This window comes from Saimiri boliviensis, chromosome X, assembly GCF_048565385.1.
Source record: "Saimiri boliviensis isolate mSaiBol1 chromosome X, mSaiBol1.pri, whole genome shotgun sequence".
Taxonomy (NCBI): domain Eukaryota; kingdom Metazoa; phylum Chordata; class Mammalia; order Primates; family Cebidae; genus Saimiri; species Saimiri boliviensis.
The window spans coordinates 126,552,691-126,572,113 of record NC_133470.1 but is presented as its reverse complement, the minus strand read 5'-3'; the positions used below and the strand labels follow the sequence as shown (position 1 = coordinate 126,572,113).

General features: G+C 49.1%; 1 protein-coding gene across 6 annotated transcripts in view; it reads right to left on the bottom strand.

Moving 5' to 3' along the window:
* Window positions 1–9,017: 9,017 nt before the first annotated feature.
* Window positions 9,018–19,423, bottom strand: part of TSC22D3 (TSC22 domain family member 3) — a 66,817-nt gene continuing 56,411 nt past the window's right edge. For 3 of the 6 annotated variants that reach the window (XM_010346373.2, XM_010346375.2, XM_010346374.2), the window contains exons 3-4: window positions 11,714–11,765; window positions 9,018–10,565 (exon numbers count right to left, since the gene is read on the bottom strand). In XM_010346373.2, the coding sequence (XP_010344675.1) occupies window positions 10,335–10,565; window positions 11,714–11,765 (283 nt within the window). In that variant the 3' untranslated portion in view covers window positions 9,018–10,334. Of the gene's footprint in view, window positions 10,566–11,713; window positions 11,766–12,111; window positions 12,345–12,494; window positions 12,860–17,704; window positions 17,826–19,423 lie in introns of those variants that run through there. The other 3 variants (XM_074392067.1, XM_010346377.2, XM_010346378.3) reach the window with 3 other exon arrangements.

The following is a 19,423-nucleotide window of genomic DNA, read 5'->3' as shown; positions in this document are numbered from 1 at the left end:
GAACAAATCATTACGATCTGGGAATAAATGCAACAAAACAAAGATAATGGAGAAAATTTCTTTACCCAGAGTGACGGGCAAAGATGTCTCAGAGGAAAGGAGAGTCCAAGGATTGGAACCTGTAGCCAAGCAAATCATGGGAGGAGGGTGCTGGTGGAAGGTTCTGAGCTGAGGGAACCAGATACACAAAGGCTCTGAGGAGTATTTGAGGAATGAAAGTAGCTCAGTGGGCTGGAACTTGGTTAGAGCAGGGGAGTGACATGGGAAAAGGCTGGAGAGGTCAGTGGAGGCCAGATCACGCAGGCACTTGTAGGCCATGGGAAGGAGTTTGGACTTTACTAAGTACAATTATAAGCCACTGATAAGCTTAAAGCAAGGGAATGCCATGATCTGATTTTGCATTAAGAAGGAGGTCACTTTGGCTGTTATGTGGAATTGGACAGGGTCCAGTGTGGAGGTAGGGAGACCAACGTGTGAGGTTTTCGTCTTTGTGTGAAAGATGAGGGTGGCTTAGATCAGGGAGTGATAAGGGGGCGAGAGAGAAGTGGAGGGATTCGAGGTGTGTTCTGGAGGCTGAGCAGACCAGACTGGGCAATGGATTGGATGTAGGAGCTCAGGGAAGGGGGAGGAATCAAGGTTTCTGGTCTGAGCAGCTATGTAGGTGGTGGTGCCAAATACCAAGGTGGGATACACTGGGGGAGGTAAGAGTCAGGACTTTGACTTCCGTCATGCAGATATTGACATACTTGTGACACATACAAATGGAGCCGTCAAGGAGACAATGGAATATTGGAGTCTGGAGCTCAGGAGAATGCTTAGGACTGGAGATACAAATTTGGGAGTCATTAGCATGACAATGTTACTTAAGATCTTGGGAGTAAATGGAACTGACCAGGGAGAGAGTACAGAGAGGGCAGAGCTGAGCTCAGAGACACTCCAAATAGAAGAGGAGAAGCCTGCAAAGGTGACTGAGAAGGGGCCTTAGGATTATTGGATTATTTATATATTGCTCATCTCCGATAGAATGTTCTGGAGTTTGAAGAGGCTGATAAATAGCACCTCTTTTCTTCTACCTGAAATCAGAATCTATCAAGACACACACACACACACACACACACACACACACACACACACACACACGAGCCAGACAGGAAACAGGAATATTGCCTTTAGCAATCATAAAGCTATTTGGAGAAAAAAAGAGTAGAGGTGAAGCCTAACAGACTTGCTAATATACGCACTTCTGCCCATTTAGACAAAATTAGCCATCTGTCCCTGCCACAGGTGGACAAGCACAGGCCTCCCCAGCAGGAGATAAGCCTGCCCCACTTATTGCAGGGCTGAAAAGCAGACCAGAACATGTGTGCTCTGCAGGCCGAGAGATCCTAGAAGGTGGGGAGACAGGAGGCGGCAACTCTCGGTGTGCTCTGTTCTGCCTTGCCAACTCCCCGTCCTCTTTCATCTGCTCTCACCATTGAAAAACATGACATAAGCTCCAGGAGCACAGAGGCCACATCTAACCTGGTCATTGTTTCATCTCTGTGCCTCACAGGGTACCCGCATACGGTAGATGCCAATGTTCGTTGAATGAATGAATGAACGGATGTGGAGGTCGAGACTAGAATAATCCTCACAGATCATCCAGGAATCACCGATGCCCAGGCCTCAATCCCAGACCATTTTTTATAAACATTTCTGAGGATGAGGTTCAGCATTCAGAATTTCTCTGAACTCTCCCCAGGTGATTTCAGTGTGCAGCTAAGGTGAAGAACTGTTATTGCCCTGGTCCAACCCCTAATTTTACAGCAAAGTTAATTTGTAGAGGGTGTAACACTAGAGGGCTTCTCCTGTCCCTGCTGCTGACTATGTGTGGGGCTGGGACTTGCCTATTTCTCTGTCTGGACCTCAGCGCTCTCCTGTGGGAAGTGAGGGAGTAGGGGTCAGATGATCTCTAGAGCCCTGTCCCATGCTAATGGTGTATTACTCTCTATTCTGATCCCAGATGTGAACTTAACTCACTGGGACAGCGGTTGTGCTTCAAGATGCCTTTGCACGGTGGTTAAGTTAGTTTTGTGCTTGAGATGACAGAATTCTGGATCGCAATGGACAACAAAGTAGAGATGTTTCGAAGAGTTCAGGACCTACAGACTCAGTCTTTGATGGTTAATTTGTCCTGTTTTTTCCTTAGGTAGTGGTAGCAAGCTGACCAGTGGAACAGCAAAGAAACAACAGAAGAGCCCAGCTGAGGAAGCTGCAATGAGCTAGGGCTGCCCTCTTTGCTCATGTTCCTCCTTTTCTAGCGCTCGTCTTCCCCCACCCATCCCCTCCTAGTCATCTCTTTCTTTCCTTTCCTGCACTCTCCATGTATCTGTATCAATCACAAGTCTTTCCAAGGCAAGCCTATTATTTCTGCCTACCCATGGAATCCACCCACCTCCCTCCCATTCTAGTTTGGCACCCCAGAGTTTGTAGTATGTTGTCACAATGTGGGCAATCAGAAGTGGCTCATGAAATGAAAAAGGGGGGATGCCAGGAGTGGTGGCTCATGCCTGTAATCCCAGCACTTTGGGAGACCAAGACTGGTGGATCATCTGAGGTCAGGAGTTCAAGACCAGCCTAGCCAACATGGTGAAACCCTGTCTCTACCAAAAATACAAAAATTAGCCAGGCGTTGTGGCGCACACCTGTAGTCCCAGCTGCTCAGGAGGTTGAGGCAGGAGAATTGCTGGAACCCGGGAGGCGGAGGTTGCAGTGAGCAGAGATCACGCCACTGCACTCCAGCCTGGGCAACAGAGAGAGACTGTTTCAAGAAAAAAAAAAAATACAAAAATTAGCCAGGCATGGTGGTGCGGGCCTGTAATCACAGCTACTAGGGAGGCTGAGGCAAGAGAACCACTTGAACCTGGGAGGCAGAGATTGCAGTGAGCCGAGATCATGACACCAAACTCCAATCTGGATGAGAGTGTGTGTGTGTGTGTGTGTGTGTGTGTGTGTGTGTGAGAGAGAGAGAGAGAGAGAGAGAGAGAGAGAGAGAGAGAGAGAGATAAAGAGAAGAAATAAGGCTGTATGTGATTCTCTTCCTCTCCAAAATTACATAGAGCCTTGTGGGTGCTGGGCCGTGTATCCATCTTTTCTTTTAAATTTATTTATTTTACTTTAGGTGCATACTATATCTGGCATTTCTCCCCATGTTATCCCTCCCTACCCCCTGCTATCTCTCCCCTACAAGAACAGAAAGCCAAACACCGCATGTTCTCACTCATAGGTGGGTGTTGAACAATGAGAACACGTGGACTCAGGGAGAGGATCATGTATCCATCTTTAAAAGTGGCTATTTCCTCAGCGTTTTTCAAACAGGGTAACTGGATACGAGCTAGCTATGAGGATGAATAGAATTTGGAGGCTAGAAGCGGAGTTGAGGCCTAGAGCAAAGAGGTAATGTGTATGCGTCTCACAGCCAGAGGACTCCTCCTGGCCCCAGTACCCACGAAGCACCTGGCTTAGAAACGATCCTGTGTAGCCACTTTGTTTTGCGGATTGGAAAACCAAGGTCTAGAGATGCCAATTACTTGTCCAAGGTCATATAATCTGCTAGCCAAAGACTAGGACTATAGCCCAGAATTCCCGACTACCTCTTCCTAGAATACTTCTGCTGCCTCAGCCTTCCTCAAAGTGACTGTCAGTTTAACTGTGTAAGTTGGCAGGGCTTGTGGTAAGGACTCCGAAGAGAAAATGTCAAAAGAATAGACTGAATGATGGAAACAGGAGATTACCAAGCCTCAGCACCAGCGTTGTCTCTGGCTTTCCCCAGCCCTTTATCTGCCACCTCTCCAGCCTGCCTGTCTTCCTGCTCCCTGGCACGTAAGACCTCCCTGGGGACAGACTACCAGGGTTGGCTCTGGAGCTCCTGCTCGTCCTCCTCTGCAGCCACTTCTCCGGGGCATCTGTTCGCACACATGGCTTCAGCTCCCACGCACACCCAGACACGTCCACCTCTCAAGCTCTAGCCCTGGACTTCACCTTCAGGTTTGTCTTTCTATGGAACATTTCCGTATGTAAATATGCCTCGCTCAGCCAGAAATCAAAATTGAAATTCATTTTCCCTACACAAAGCTGCAGCCTTTTCCTCCCCCTTCTGTTTCTTTCAGTACTTCTATAGTCCCCAGATCCTCCTAACTCAGAGCTTTCATTTCACCAGAGGCTGGGGGTGAGGGAAATGGGGAGGGTTAGTGTTTAATGGGTACACAGTGCCAGTTTGGGATGATGACAAAGTTCTGGACAAGGATGGTGGTGATGGTTAACACAACAATGTGACAGTAATTAATGGCATTGGACTGTACACTTGAAATGGGTGAAAATGGTAAATTCTATGTTATCTATGTTTCACCATAATTTAAAAAAAATAAACCAAACCCAAAACTCATGTCATCATTGACTTGTGGTTACCTTGCTCTCTTCTCCCCGGCTTACTTTGCTACCAGGTCATTCTGATTTTTCACCTAGTGGAGATTGCTCAAACTTTCCCATACTCCAGCATCACCAGGGACTTGTTAAGAGTTCTCAGTTCCCCAGTCTACCCACCTCTTTGGTGTAGGGGTAGATGATAGAACCTACATTTTAAATTTCCCAACAAACCTGATGTGGGTGGACTGAAGACTGTACTTGGAGAAATGAATATTGCCTCTCAGTGTCCTTCATCGTTGTCTCTTCCTCTTCCTTCTGCTACCCCTATCCCTGCCCCAGCTGGCCCTCATCACCTCACACCTGGATTACAGCAACAGCTGGCCTGTCACTAGCTTTTCCCTGTTCCAGCCTCTCCAGCTGCCAGGACGCATCTTCTACAAATATCTTTTACATCACATCACTTCCCTGCTCAGAAGCCTACCATGGCTCCCTGAGACCTCTTAGATTCTATCTAAAGTCACTTGGCTGCGAGCCAGCCAAGTGAGCCTCCCACCCTCCAGCTTACCTTCTTCTCTATTCACGCCTCTCCACCTCTCCCACGCTCATTAGTCATTTCTTTTCCTTATGTTAGTCCCTCTGCTAGTTTGGGGTGGTCTTTCTTCTACCTCTCCCTTCCCACCATGAGCCCTGGAACACTTCTGGTCATGTGGGAGGAATTATGAAAACTGTTCAGATTCTCCATCCTGCTTCTCAATGCGTTAATCTTGCCTTCCCCAATATGGTCTTTGCCATTCACCAGCTATATGACTTTGGGCAAGCTGTTTAACCTCTCTGGGCCAGAGTGTTTTCATGTTCTCATGTGTAGAATGGTGATCTCAATAGGCCATGCCTCATATGTCTGTGGACAAGATTGAGAGTCAACAGAGGTAAAACGTCTTACGACTGTTTCTAGCTAAAGTGAATGCCATGTAAGTGTTAGCTATTATTCTTAATTATTATGATCACCTCCTTTTTCAGCCAGCTCCTCTCTGGAAACAATTTCTGCTTGGATTAGTTAACTGATGGCGTTCTCTGTTAAACCTTGCCTGATCTCATGGAGGTGGTTAAATATTAAGTGTTTGGGTTCCAGCAAGCTCCTGTACATGAGATAACCTGAGGAACTGGGCTGTCTGCAAAGCTGCAATTATGCCCATTAATTTCTAACCAACTAGTAGGAGAGGGGGTGAAAGTTGAAAGCAAGATTTTCCAGAATAAATAGGATGATGCTAGGGCAAATCCTTTTTTTTTTTTTTTTTTTTTTTTTGAGATCGAGTTTCACTCTTGTTGCCCAGCCTGGAGTGCAACGGTGCAATCTAAGCTGACTGCAACCTCTTCCTCCTGGGTTCAAGCAATTCTCCTGGCTCAGCCTCCCAAGTAGCTGGGATTACAGGCATGTGCCACCACCCTAGGCTAATTTTGTATTTTTAGTAGAGACAGGGTTTCACCATGTTGGCCAGGGTGGTCTCGAATTCCTGACTTCAGGTGATCTGCCTGCCTTGGCCTCCCAAAGTGCTGGGATTACAGGCATGAGCCAGCTCACCCAGCCACCGTGCCAACCTTAAGGGACTATGGATCATGTGCCTTGTTTCCTACGGTCTTTCTATAGTCCTTCTGCTGATACTCCCAAGTCCCAGAGGCCCTGCCCTGACTTCCTTGTTTGAGCCCTCCTGGAACGCCCTCCCCTGTGGCCATCCCTAGCTTGAGAGCCTCATACTCTGTGTCCCAAGCAATCCTTGTCTGTAAATAACCCATCACCCAGATTTCTGTTCTAGTTTTCTTTTTCTTTAAATTGACAGACACAACTAAAATTATATGTGTCTGTGATGTTTTGAAATATATACACATTGTGGAATGGCTAAACCTAGCTAATTAATATATGTATTGTTGTTTTAGCTTTCAAATCCATGTCTTTGATTTTGTAATGAATACAATTGTTTCCTTTAAGGCCCACTGAATTCACAGTCCGTGTTTGTAATTATGTCTCTCCCCTACACCTGCGTCCCTCTTTCTCTCTCTCTCACTCTCTCAGTGAATACCAAAAGTTCGAGTACTATGGAGTTGGGGGAGGTTTGAGAGTATTTTTGACATAAGAAAAGGGGCCCTTACTGTCACTGATGTTGGGGAACACTGCCCCACGCGACATGTGGGAGCTACGGGAGTACCACTAAGTTCTCTGGCTCTCAGTTTTCTCATCTGTCAAATGAAGATAAATCAGAACTGCCTCTAAGTGCGGAAAACAGAATGTTCTGTACTCAGGAGCGGGGCCAGGGAGCAGTGCTCTTGTGATCCTTGCTGCTGTGCAAGGAAACCTCCTTGAGGATGAGACGAGAGAATAGATGTGAGGGCAGTTGGAGAGATGGCAAATGCAGTCAGGAGATGTGTACTGCTTCGAGTCGGACTATTCTTTTCCTCGCCAGCTGGACCAGCTGAGCCCAGAAGCCTAAAACCCATGGAAGTCTTTCCAACAGCCACGTGTTCTTTTGCTTTTCTCCACACTTAGTTGTTTTTCTGTGGAAAAAACAACAGAGAGCTCCTCCTGTATGTGACTAAGAAACATCTACAAAGTTCCTCTTATCTGGTCTAGTAACTGCTGTGGCTTCAGAAGTTGCAGTGTTTGTCTCTGTTTAGTCAGTGTTGCCTAGGAAACAAAGTTGTTCTCTCTTTACCACCCTGTGACTGTGGGGCCAGTTTTTTCCCCTTTCTTGCAGAGAGAGGCTTGATGACCAGAGAGGTTTTGGGTGTTGCTGGGCTATTTTCTAGGTTTCCTTTTTCATCTGCTTTTTCGTGTTCAGCTGGAAGTCAGGCCTGGGAAGTCCACAAAAGATGAACTGAATAGCTACAAAGTCTCTGAGCTAGTTTTGAAAGCGGGAGGGATTTGGGAGTAAGTGTGGATTGAGAGAGCTGGTCAGGGTGAGGAATGGCTGCCAGGGGGTTCTGAACCCACTCATCCGAAGTTTGTATCTGTACCAGCAGCTGTGCAATCTGCATGCCATGAACCAGTTGGCAGGTATAGACAATGAACCTGGCATAATGAATAGCAAGGTTGGGAGCAGGTGAGGAAATTGGGACTTGAGAAGCCGGCAAGCAGGGTTTTGCAATGTTCTGAAGGGTTTTGGTGATTAGAAAAGAACAGGTCAGTCGGGTCCAGTGGCTCATGCCTGCAATCCCAGCACTCTGGAGTGCAAAGACAGGCAGATTGCTTGAGCCCAGGAGCATGGGCAACATGGCGTAACCCCCATCTCTACCAGAAGTACAAAAAACTTAGCCGGGAGTGGTGGTGCACGCCTATAGTCTCAGCTACTCAGGAGGCTGAGGTGAGGTTCACCTGAGCCCAGTGAGTTGAGGCTGCAGTGACCTGTGATGGACCTACTGCACTCCAGTCTGGGCAATGAGAGTGAGACCCTGTCTCTAAAACAACCTAAAAAGTCAACGTGTATGACCGTTACAGAGGAAGAAGCATGCTATTTTGATTACATTCGGGTTGATGTAAGGGAGGGGAAGCCAAGATATCTTGGTCGCCTTGAGGTTTGTGACTCAGGAAAATCAAGGAGTTCTGTTTCCCCAATTTCAAGTGGGAAAAGAATAGGTATAAATGCTACCAGAAGCTAAGATGGAATGGAGTCACTTAAAGAGGGGTGATAGCTTCCTTGGGAACACAGTGGCTTAGCACACAGATCAAGGTCCAGAGGAGGTTCAAGTTAGGGCGTGGTAGAGGAGACACTAAGTGCTTATCAACAACCAATCAGAGAAATGCTGGGACTCTGGACACTGGGGACATAGAGCTGGGAAAGGGTAATGGGTAACAATGAACCCCTAAGAGAGGCGGAGGAAGGAATCTGGAGCTGGAAGCCTTAGACTTGGCCCTGCCCACGTGGTTGGTGCGTTTGGTAAGAGCACTTTCACCAGTGAGCCCGAGAACTTTCAGTAGGCACTGAGGGCATCTTTCCTTGGCTGGAAGTAGGGGGAAGAGCAAAGAGAAGGGGGTGGTTTTGCCACCTCAAACATTCTCCCTCCTTCTCTTCCTAAGGCCTTCTTAGCTCCTTTGCCAAGTCAAGTGTCACATGTGGATTGGTATTAAAGAGGATGCATTAAGTGACCCCAGTGATATTTTCAGAAGAGGCATCAGGCCCACGCCTGTTGATTTCATTACTCTCTTCTTGCTTCCTCCCTGCCTGTTTCTTTTGGGCCTTCTTGGGGGTATCCTTCCTCCCAAATCATGCCCTCAAGCTGCGGTTTCATGTTGAGTCACCTCACCACTCACTCCGAAGCTCTCATATGAAAGTGGGAGCAGGAGAGAGAGGAAGGGTCTGGGCTTGAGTCCTAATTCCCATAATAACCACGTGACTTTGGTTAAGTCACTTAAACTCACCGAGTCTCAGCTTCTTTACCCAGACAGTGAGGGCAAAGAGCAGGTTCTTCTTACGGGTACTGTGCAGATGACACAAGGTCATGGCTGCAGGATAGGCCTGGCACTGACAGGGTGCTCAAGGGCTGTTCAGGGGGTCAGCAAAACAGCCCCTACCAGGTGAGGGGCTTCTCCCACCCAGTCCGTTTATACTCAGTCAGACACCAAATTTATTTTTAGAAAAACAAAGCAAGGTTTATTGAAATTTCAAGCTACATTTGAAAAATCCAAATCCAAATCCTGGAACCATACATCAGGATAAGGTGTCAGAAAGTGTTAAGTGTTCACTCTCACAAAACCTGCTACAGACGAGCTTCCTGGGCACACCTCCCAGGCTCCACTGGATCAAAGCCATTCCCTTGTTCATCCCTCATCCACAGTAGGACACCATCCTTCTGTTCACTTGAAAGTTTTCCACAATAATTACAAAAAACAAAAACGAAAACAACAACAACAAAAAAGGTTTTCAAATGACACTGTGAAGCTCAAACTGCTCTTCTCTCAACCCCATTCTATGTAGTCAGCACCAGTGAATGGTGGGTTTGGCATTCAAAAGAGGACTTCACATGTTTCAGTGGACAGCTGGGGAGAGGGTTGCAGCAGCGAGGCATCCGTGGCCGCATTCAGAGGCTGCCCACCCCTCCTTGCCTTTACTTTTGAGACTTACTTAACCTAAAGAACAAACTGGATCAACTCGATAAATGAACACAGTCAAAGACTTAGCCATAAGAGGTAAGGGACCAGTCAATACTCCCAAGGCTGGTTAGGCCCTTCAACATGTAGGTGATGTGTATATGTATACATCGCTACACTAAGATACAGATCTAGCCCTATGGGTATATATACGCATTTATGGCTATATAGAAAAACTATGCCAACACTAACCAAACAGAACTTTGTAAGCGGTCATCCCAAAGCTGTAATCCCACACTGGGCTGGGCACAAAGCCATGCATTATACCATATTAACCAACAGAAGGCTGACTTGGCTCAATCTCTCGATCTGTGTCCCCTGGCTTCACAAAGCAGGGGAGAAGAGAGAGGTTGCCTCTGCTTAAAACCCAAGTGGCTTCTTCGTAGGAACAGTTGTTGTTAGGTGAAGCTGTTGAAGATGTCCATGGAAATGAGAAACAGACCCCTTAAACTTTCTGGAGCAAACTGGTGTCACACCTCAAACTACCCTTCTCCTTTGCCAGTTGCAGCTAAGTTACCCAGGCCCTGGGAGCCCCCAGGGCGCAGTAGCATTAAAGGCTCACTGGCTTGGGGTTCTTAGGCCCCATGCAACTCAGCCTCCAGAGACCTGCTCTTGTCAGGGGTCTGTCACTGGAGTGGACCCAGGTGGCCATGTCCTTAGGACATCTCTTGGCACCAGCTATGCTAGGTGTAAAGTTCTCCTCGTGAGATGACGCTTGGGGAGCCAAAAACAAACTGGAAAGAACTAGGTAAAACAAGTTTAGTGGCTCTGCCCACCCTGAGGACAGAGCCACTTACACCGCAGAGCCACCAGGGGCCTCGGGCACTTGTGGGGATTCGGGAGTTGGCTCTTCAGGGATCAGACGGGACTGGAACTTCTCCAGCTGCTCTGGGCTCGCCAGGGTCTTCAACAGGGTGTTCTCGCGCTCCAGCTGGGAGTTCTTCTCCACCAGCTCTCGGATCTGCTCCTTCAGGACCTCCACCTCCTCTCTCACAGCATACATCAGATGATTCTTCACCAGATCCTGCCAACAAGGGAATCGTAACAGAGCCATTCCTTAGCTTTCGTGGCCCCTCTGCGGCACCTTTGCTGCGCCATCAGCGTGCCTGTGCTGTCCTTAATGCCAGGTCCCTCCAGCCTTCCCTCAGTGACCTGGTCTGGCAAGTCCAATTCCTTGTTTGCCTTTCTCTGAAGCACTGAAACCCTCATTCGGTAGAGCTACGTGATTTGGCTCACGCTAGCGTTGGGAGCCCAGCTTTGAAATCGATAGGTTCTCCCCTGCAAGTTTCTAATGACTTTCAAAGCTGGCTGCTTAGGGGCCTTTGGGGTGACACTTCTGCTGGTTATTGGTGGTTGGCTATGTCCCCTTCTCTACATAAGCCCCTGCTGCTGCTGACCCAGATCTAGGGGGGGAAGGGGAGACCTGCAGTGCATCCCTTACTGTTGGTCTGTACAAATGTTAACCAAGAGAATAAATTGGCTATTTTGGACTCTCCTCCCCACCATATGACCCAGCACATTGAACTGCAGCGGTCCTGCAGCCAGCCAGATAGCATGCAGGACACTGGCCTTGGGGAAAGGTACAGGACGGCCGCATCCTTTCTGAATCTGATGACTGCACTGGGGGCAGGGAAGGTGTCCTTAAGCTCCAGGGCACAATTAAGTGGCTCCCAACCGCTGAAGCCCTAACCTACTGTAGCCATTGCGGCTGCTCCTGGGAGTATGACCTCTACCTGCTAAAAAGAGGGACAGGGGTAGGGTGCTTTTCTTCCTATTTCCACCCAACTCCTGACCCCAGCCCAGGCTCTGCAGAGGCACTGCAGTGCTGTTGCATCCAATGAGCTCTGCCCCTTGCCAGCTGCACGATGCACACAAATGCAAGAGTCTCAGCTACCTGCCCAGCAACAGGCCCAGGAGAGAGTCAGAGCCTGCTGCAAAGACCTGATATGGAGGAGGGAAGAAGAAAGAAGGGAGCCCAACAAGGGAAGACTGGAAATGCCCTAAAAGGTGCCACTCTCATCAGGCTCCACCTCCAGTGGGGATAGGAGGCGGGCTGTGGGCTTCCTCAGGGTTTTGGCTAACAGCTTTTGCACCCATTCTCTCACTCCTGCCCAGAGTTACATAAGCAGCAGCTAAGTCGGGGGATGAGAATGACGCAGTGATGCCACTCACCATGGCCTGTTCAATCTTGTTGTCTATGGCCACCACGCTGGCTCCGGAGGCACTGCCAAGACAAAAAGCAAAGCGACCCGTTATCCACTTGGTTCTACTCTGAATACATGGCAGTTGTGGCCATAAGTCTTCCTCTCTCTCTTTTTCTCGCCTCCCTGGCCCGGAGTTCCGGAGAGTATGTCCCCAGATCATTCCCTGGGCCCTGGAGGAAGCTGCATCTCCTCATGGATGCTGCCTCAGCGCCACTGCCGCCGCCCCGATTTCCAACCGATCGGAGCTGCGCGCGAGTCCTGGGGCGCAGAGGCCACCGTGGCCTGCTCGAGCGATTTGCAAACAATGGGGGCGCGCGGCCCAGGGAGTTCCCCGCCGCCGGCCTAGAAGGTCCCGGGCAAACCTACCCGGCTCTGAAGCTAGCTAGGAATTCCTTCTCGGCTGGGAAGCTTCCGGCCTTCTCCCAAGAGGCGCAAGGCGCACGGCCAGCTCCTTGCCCAGCCCTGCCCGGCCCTGCCCGGCCCTGCCCGCCGCCCTGTGCCTCCGGCTGCCTCTGCGGCTGCAGCAGCTGGTTCTCACAGCGCAGCGGCCGCAGGGACGCTTCGACTACGGATCCCAGAGCGGCGGTGACCCCCGCCTTCCTGCGTCCCGTCCCCCCGCCCCTTCCCAGGATGCTGCACCGCGGGGAACGGGGACCGGCGGCGCAGGGCTCGCTCGGAGATCCGGCTAGGAGCCCAGCCCCAGCCGGTGCCCAGGCTCAGTAGGCGCGGGAGCTGGGGCCAGCGGTTACCTGTTATCCAGCTTAACGGAAACCACATCCCCTCCAAGCAGGGAAGAGAAGAAGGAGATGGAGAAATTGTGCAGCTGATAGACCGCCACCTCCATGGGGGTCTGATACATTTCGGTGTTCATGGCTCGGGCTGCCGGGGAGCTCTGGCCGAGCTTCGTGTCAGGCTGGGCGGTTGCTGGCGCGCTGCGTTGGGCTGGGCTCTGCGCTGGAGTCTGGCCCTGAGGCTAGGAGCGGGGCTCAGGCTGCAGAACGAACCCAGAGCCAGGCAGGCGCTCCAGCTGGAGTGGAAGGGAAGTGACTCGAGGGGTGTCACCTTGTGTGTCACAAACTCCACGGCCGCCAGTCCAACCCAGACTCGGAGATATTTTGGCTCCTGCTTCTTTATATAGGAGGAGCCGGCTGCGTCACATGGCGTCAGGGGCCATGCAAATGAGTACTGTACCGGGCTTTGTGGCCCAGTTAAACCACATCCCCTCCCTGAACCTTAGGCTGGGACTGTAAACAGTTCAGCGCTTTCTTGTGCCAACTGGCATCACCAAAGAGGGCTCTGGAGATTGATAAAAACCAAACTTGAGCTGATTTCTAGAGAGATAAAAAATACAAATGCCCTAACAAGAGGCAGAGGGCATTCAGTAGAGAACAGCGCTGGTTTGAAAAGCTCTTCTTCAGGTGGCAGCCAGCATGCCCCCATGGCTTTGCATGCTCTCCTATGTCATACTCCCTGGACACCCGCCCTCACCATCATGGGCTCACCTTCTTCCCAGTGACTGCCCTTTTAGTCTCCCTTGCACACACACTTTGTCACCCGCACATTCACTCTCTAATCAACCCAGCTGTCCCCTCACCAGCCAGCTGGCCTGCCGACTTGCCCCAAACCCCAGCACTCATCTACTCGCCCCTTCCTCTGAATATTCAGGCGTGGGAGTACTTGCCTGTAGACTGGCACATGTCCAGATCTGAGACATGCGTGTAATGCATGCACAGGTCCACACTAATCTACAGATGCATATGTATGGAGGAGAGGGTGTCCAGGAGCTGAGGTGAGTGGGGGAGAGCAGCTAGGTGGGTGACAGAGGAGATGAGGCGGAGACAGGGTATGGGAGTGAGCACTGGAGTGACCACAAGATGCCAGCCCTTTTCTCTTTGGTCTTCACATTCTACTCTTGAAAGAAAATGCATTCAACAGGCCGGGCGCAGTGGCTCACGCCTGTAATCCCAGCACTTTCAGAGGCCAAACAAGGGCAGATCACGAGGTCAGGAGATGGAGACCATCCTGGACAACATGGTGACACCCCGTCTCTACTAAAATACAAAAAAAATTAGCCGGGCATGGTGGCATACGCCTGTAGTCCCAGCTACTCAGGAGTCTGAGGCAGGAGAATCACTTGAACCCGGGCAGTGGAGGATGCCATGAGTCGAGATTGTGCCACTGCCTTACAGCCTGGGTGACAGAGCAAGACTCTGTCTCACGAAAAAAAAAAAAAAAAAGAAGAAGAAGAAAATGCATTCAACATTATCCAGGATACCATGACTTAGTTTTTTAAAAAACAAAACTGTGTTATTTTCTTTTAAATAGTGAATGACAGTAACACTCCAAACCAAAGGTCTAAATATATATGAACAATCCCAGGAAAACACCTGAGCCCAGCCATGCACAGCGTTATAGGGTACTTAGGAAGAACAGACTCCAAACCATAAACAAGATGAGGTGATTGTTCCACAATGAGTTACACAATTCCCATCAAAATATATTTTCTTTATATTCACCCTCAAGGTGAGGGGAAAAAAAAAAAAAAAAAAGGCACCAGAGACTTGAGGTCCTTTTCTTCTGCTCCTTCCTAAGTGAGGCCACCTGGTGGACAGAAGCAGAATTGCCACCAGAAGGAACAAGAGGGGCAGGAACAGGTGATGCAACCAGGAATAGTATTTACACCAACTCAGAACCAAAGGAGAACTTTGGGTTCCACCACACATACAATAGTTTGGATGAAGTTAATGCCAGTACCCACGAATCAGTGCTCCACAGGCTGTGGTCCAAAAAGACAGATCCTAATGCAATCATGCTATTGGAAAAGTACTGGGGCCTCTTAGCAGCAAAGAAGGTAATTATGATTTGCTTTAGGATATTTCTCTTAACCAGGTGCCTGGCACCAACACCCTGGCCAAGGCCCCGGCCAAGCCCAGTCTGAAGGCCTTCATTTCCTCCCGGCTTCCAGGGCAGTTACGCCCCTGAACAGCCAACATTTTGGGCTATGGTGTGGTGCTCTATTGGTGGATTCCAGTGGTGATAATATGTGTACAAGAGCCATTATATTTGCAAAGTGCTGACCAATAGAACTATCTAAGAAACCTGCGGCACTATCCCAAGATGGTGTTTTTCTTCATTTTGCTTTAGGTGGGAGACAATCCCGATCTCAAGACATTCTGTTAAAGACACAACCTCTGAACACGGCATTTGCACTAAAACGTGTAGTTGACAGAACAAAGTGTAGACTATACTTATGGGTCATCAAGAATATTTGCTGAAAAAAGAAAGCCTCTTAAATCAGGAACTTAACTGGTATTGGAATTCCCTGATACATTAATATTAATTTGCCCTCTGTACCACATAGAGTTTTCTTGGTCCAGAAATTCTCTGAGCTGACCTTTCATTGGCTTGCTAATTTTTCCTCAACTATTGCTTTCCCCTCCCTGCAAGATTCCAAGGAAGATGATGAGAAGAAAAGGGGACAGGGAAATAAGCTGGGCTAGCAGGGAAAAACACCACCAGGCAAACAGGGCCCGGGACAGAAGTAAAACAGCTCCTTCAACAGGGACTCCCTTATGTGGAGACAGAGGCAGAGTAAAGCAGGTGGTAGGGGAGGGAAGGGAAAAGGGGTTAAGGTTTCCAACAAAGCTGCATTTGAATAGTTCATTAATTTGTCTACGGCCATACCACCCTGAACACACCTGATCTCATCTGAATTGTTCATTAGTTTCATAAAAGCAAACTGAGTCTGAGATTCACTGACAGTAATAGCTACTATTAACAGAGTATCTGCTATGGGCGGACACTGTGCTGGCTGCACCACCAACCCCAAGGTGTAGGCACTGTCACCCTCATTTTACAGATGAAGAAACCAAAGGTCCAAGAGGCTACCTTGCCCAAGGAGGCAAAGGTAATAAATGGCAGAGCTGGAACTGCAGCTCAGGGTCTTCCTGACCCAGAGACCAAATTTCTTCCTATTGCACTGACCAGTGGAACAGGGAATAGGTTTGCTGAACGGGTAGAGGCTTGAATGAGTGAGTTGAGGAAGTTGGTAGGGGGTTTGGAGGTGCCAGAGAGTGGTAAAGAGGAAGAGAGTGGTAAGAAGAGTGGTAAGGTGAGGGGCAGCAGCGCTACCGTTAGAGAGGTCCACAGACCGCCTTTGAGTTCCGCGAGCCTTGGCTTTTCTGACACTCGAGGCAGGGGAGAGCAGCAATGGGTAACTGAAACAATTTCCAACTGTCCAAGTGAGATTTATGAGAGGGCTGTGCTCATCCACATCATTCCAAAAGGCAGCCAAGCAATCCTTAAAGAAAACTCTCTGTTTGGGAAATAGGAAACAGGAATCTAACAGGGCAGCTTCCAGAATGGAACATGTACATCTAGGGTGTACAATATTCCAAATCAAGTATGGCGTCTTGGCAGAACAATCACAATCAAGTCAACCTTTGAGGTCCCGGAGTCCCACTCACTGGCACCCTTAACTAACTCCTTTCCCCCCTATTCCAGCTGTGCTCAGGTTGTAGGACAATGAAGTCAACAAGAAAATAAGTTCATATCAGAGGTTTAGTTAGTTTGTTTAAATAAATAAATAATAATAAAAAAAAGACGTGTAAAAGAGGTTCCAGGTTCAGCCCATACTCAGCCAGGCTCTCATCCTCTCTACACCTCTGGTTCTGTTGAGTGAGTTGTGATCACCCTGAGACCTTATGATCCTCCATTGGGAAAGAATGAATGGATCCCAGGATCCACTGGCACCCTAAGGAAAGAATATGGACTTAAATGTCCCTGTAGAAAGATTTTCCAATAACAAGGGCAGGGGAGATAAGGGTGGGTAGGAAGGGTGGGGGTGGGGGAAGGAGGAGGAGCCCAAAAAGTTTTCTGCTTAACCCTCAGCACACCAATAAATTCCTCCACCCAGAGTAGCTGTGCCAAAACTTGCAGTGAGCGGATGTTTGTGCTGTACCTATCCATGATCCGATCTAATATTTCTGAGTGATGTGCTGATCCTTGAGACCCTCAGGGTCCTTGTGTCCTATGAAGTGGGCCCCAAACAGGAAACAGCGGTCTAGGCATTCAACGGCCCAGCTACCCCAACATTTGTAAATGTTGCCAAATTCTCTTTCTAACGTCCCGTAACTCACAATGTAGGCTGGACCCAGAGCCAACACAGCAACAGGGCCTCACTGAAGAGCCAGGCCCTTTGCTAGCTCTGAGTTCCAGTCTTAATGGGACACAGCAACGAAACAGACATGGTTGAACCTACCTTTCTCAGGGGTGACCTTCTGAGATGGAGGGCGGCATAATGAGCACAGGGCCAATTCCCTCCATTTCAGGAGGCCTTGGAAGCCAGCACGTTCCCTATGAGCTGAAAAAAGTGCCTCAGCATTTCTCACTTCTCTGTTCCCCTTCAAAAGCCAGACTGGGCTCTTTAGGTAGGACAAGAGCCCTTCCTACGCCAGTTTCCCATGGAACAACAGAACAGAAACTGGGCAAAGTCTGGGCGGCAGAACCCTGGGCAGGATCTCAGAGCCCTACCGGCGGTTGGACAGCAGATTCAGGGTGGGTGCGGTAGGTTGGGGGTGGCAATGCGGGGAACATATCACTTCCCTTTTTGTCACACTTGAAGCACTGTGTAGCACACAGCCAGAAGGAAACTATTTATAGGCAAGTCTTCCTTATTTTCGACAGGGAATGTTCCACCCAAAGATTCGGCGGTGTTGCCGGCCAAACATAGGGTCCTGTGTCAGGAGAAGCGGAAAAAGACATGATGTGAGAGGTGTGGGAGAAGCCACAAAACAAACACTGGGTTAGGAGCTGGAAAAGGAAATACAAAAAGGATATTGAGCGATAGAGCGTTAACACAGCGTTCGTGGGATGGCTGAAAAACATCCCTCCTCACTTACTCCTCCACCGCGGGCCCCCTTCCGCCTGAAGCTCTGTCTAGTTCTAATGACTTACTTACTTGTCCCTTTTTCTGAAGAGGCTGGGGGAATAAGGAGGCTGAAATGCCATGGTTTAATTTGTCCTCGCTTCTCGCTTATCTTCTCTCTTCCCTTCTGGTTCCACTCCAGTGTGGGAGACTATAGACAGGAAGGCCACTGCCACTTACATAGTTACTTTGGCTTCATGGAAAATCCCCAAAGTCCAGAAGGAGGGAAGCAAGAAGGAAAGACCGAGAAAGAGAAAGTGCCTTGTTCTCTGTGGATCATGTGAACCGCCCTGCATGGCCAGGGCCCAGAGCCCCGAATTTGGGCGGGGGGCAGGAAAATGGGGAGGAGGATGCAGATGCAGATGCAGAAGGTGATGATGAGTGGGAGGGAGCCCAAGGAGAATCTTGGCGGAGCGATGGACACTGTCTTGGAAAAGCAGCTCTAGCAACTGATTTGGGGCAAACTCTGGCACCGAATGATGGCAGGAGCAATGAATTGCGCCTTTCAGCTTCCTCCCAGCCAGGGTCCCATGTGAGCATCACAAACAATCTCTGAGTGACACTAGGGATGACAGGCGCAATCAAACCCTGTTTTAACAAGGCATTCTACCCCTCCTGCCTTCACTCAGAGGAGTAAAAAACTGCTCTCGTCAAATCACCCTCAACACCCTAACTTTGGTGGCTCTCCACGGTGAGGGGGAGGGTTGTCCTGCCGTGTCAGCAGGACTGGAAGTATTGGCGACTTATACAGGAATGCAGTTTAGCTCAGTGGATCTTAAATTTCATGAACCTTGTGTCAATATTTATGCCTGTCTCCCTTCTCCTTATGCCTTGCAGCTGGGAAAATTTACCTCCGTCATTTTTCCAGGCCCTCCTCTTATTTTCCACCCTCCCCATTGTCCATCTACAAGTAGGAAATAGATATTCCTGAAAAAGGCGGTTGGTAAAACTAACTTTGGTAAATTGAGTCACTGTCCTCCTTCCCCCTGCCCACACTAGTTGCCATTATCATTTAATTCAATTCAAATCAGTTCAATTCAAAGTTGAGTGAATGTTTATTCAAGGCACAAGACACATTTCGGGGAAATTTTACAAAGTAAACTGGGCCAGGTACATTGGCTCACGCCTGTAATCACAGCACCACATGAGTCCGATGCAGGTAGATCATGAGGTCAGGAGTTCAAGACTAGCCTGGCCAAGACGGTGAAACCCCATCTCTACTAAAAATACAAAAACAATTAGCCGGGCATGGTGGTGGGTCCCTGTAATCCCACCTACTCTGGAGGCTGAGCCAGGAGAATTACTTGAACCTGGGAGGCAGAGGTTGCAGTGAGCCGAGATGGCGCCGCTGCACTCTAACCTGGGTGACACAAGACTTCGTCTCAAAAAAATAAAAATAACGAAAATTAAGGAAAAAAAAAGAGTAAACTGACAGTACAAGTCCAAAACTGTGCTTCCTTCCAGAATATTCTGGGTCTGTGGCCAATTCAGAAGTCTCTCTACTGGTTAGACCTTAGTGAAATGTTTGCTTCAGGAAAAAGCCTTAGGCTTGGGGGGTGCTTGGGTTGGAGGTGACCCGTGAAACGATGCCACTACCATCTGCAGCATCGTTTCATGGGGTAGAATGGGGCGTGCTTTTTTTTTCCTCCCCATCCTGCCCCTCAGCTTGTGCCCACCTAAATAAGATAATGCAGCGGCCATGAAACTTGGGGTTTCTGTGGGATCTACCACTCCTTTAACACTGCGGCTGAC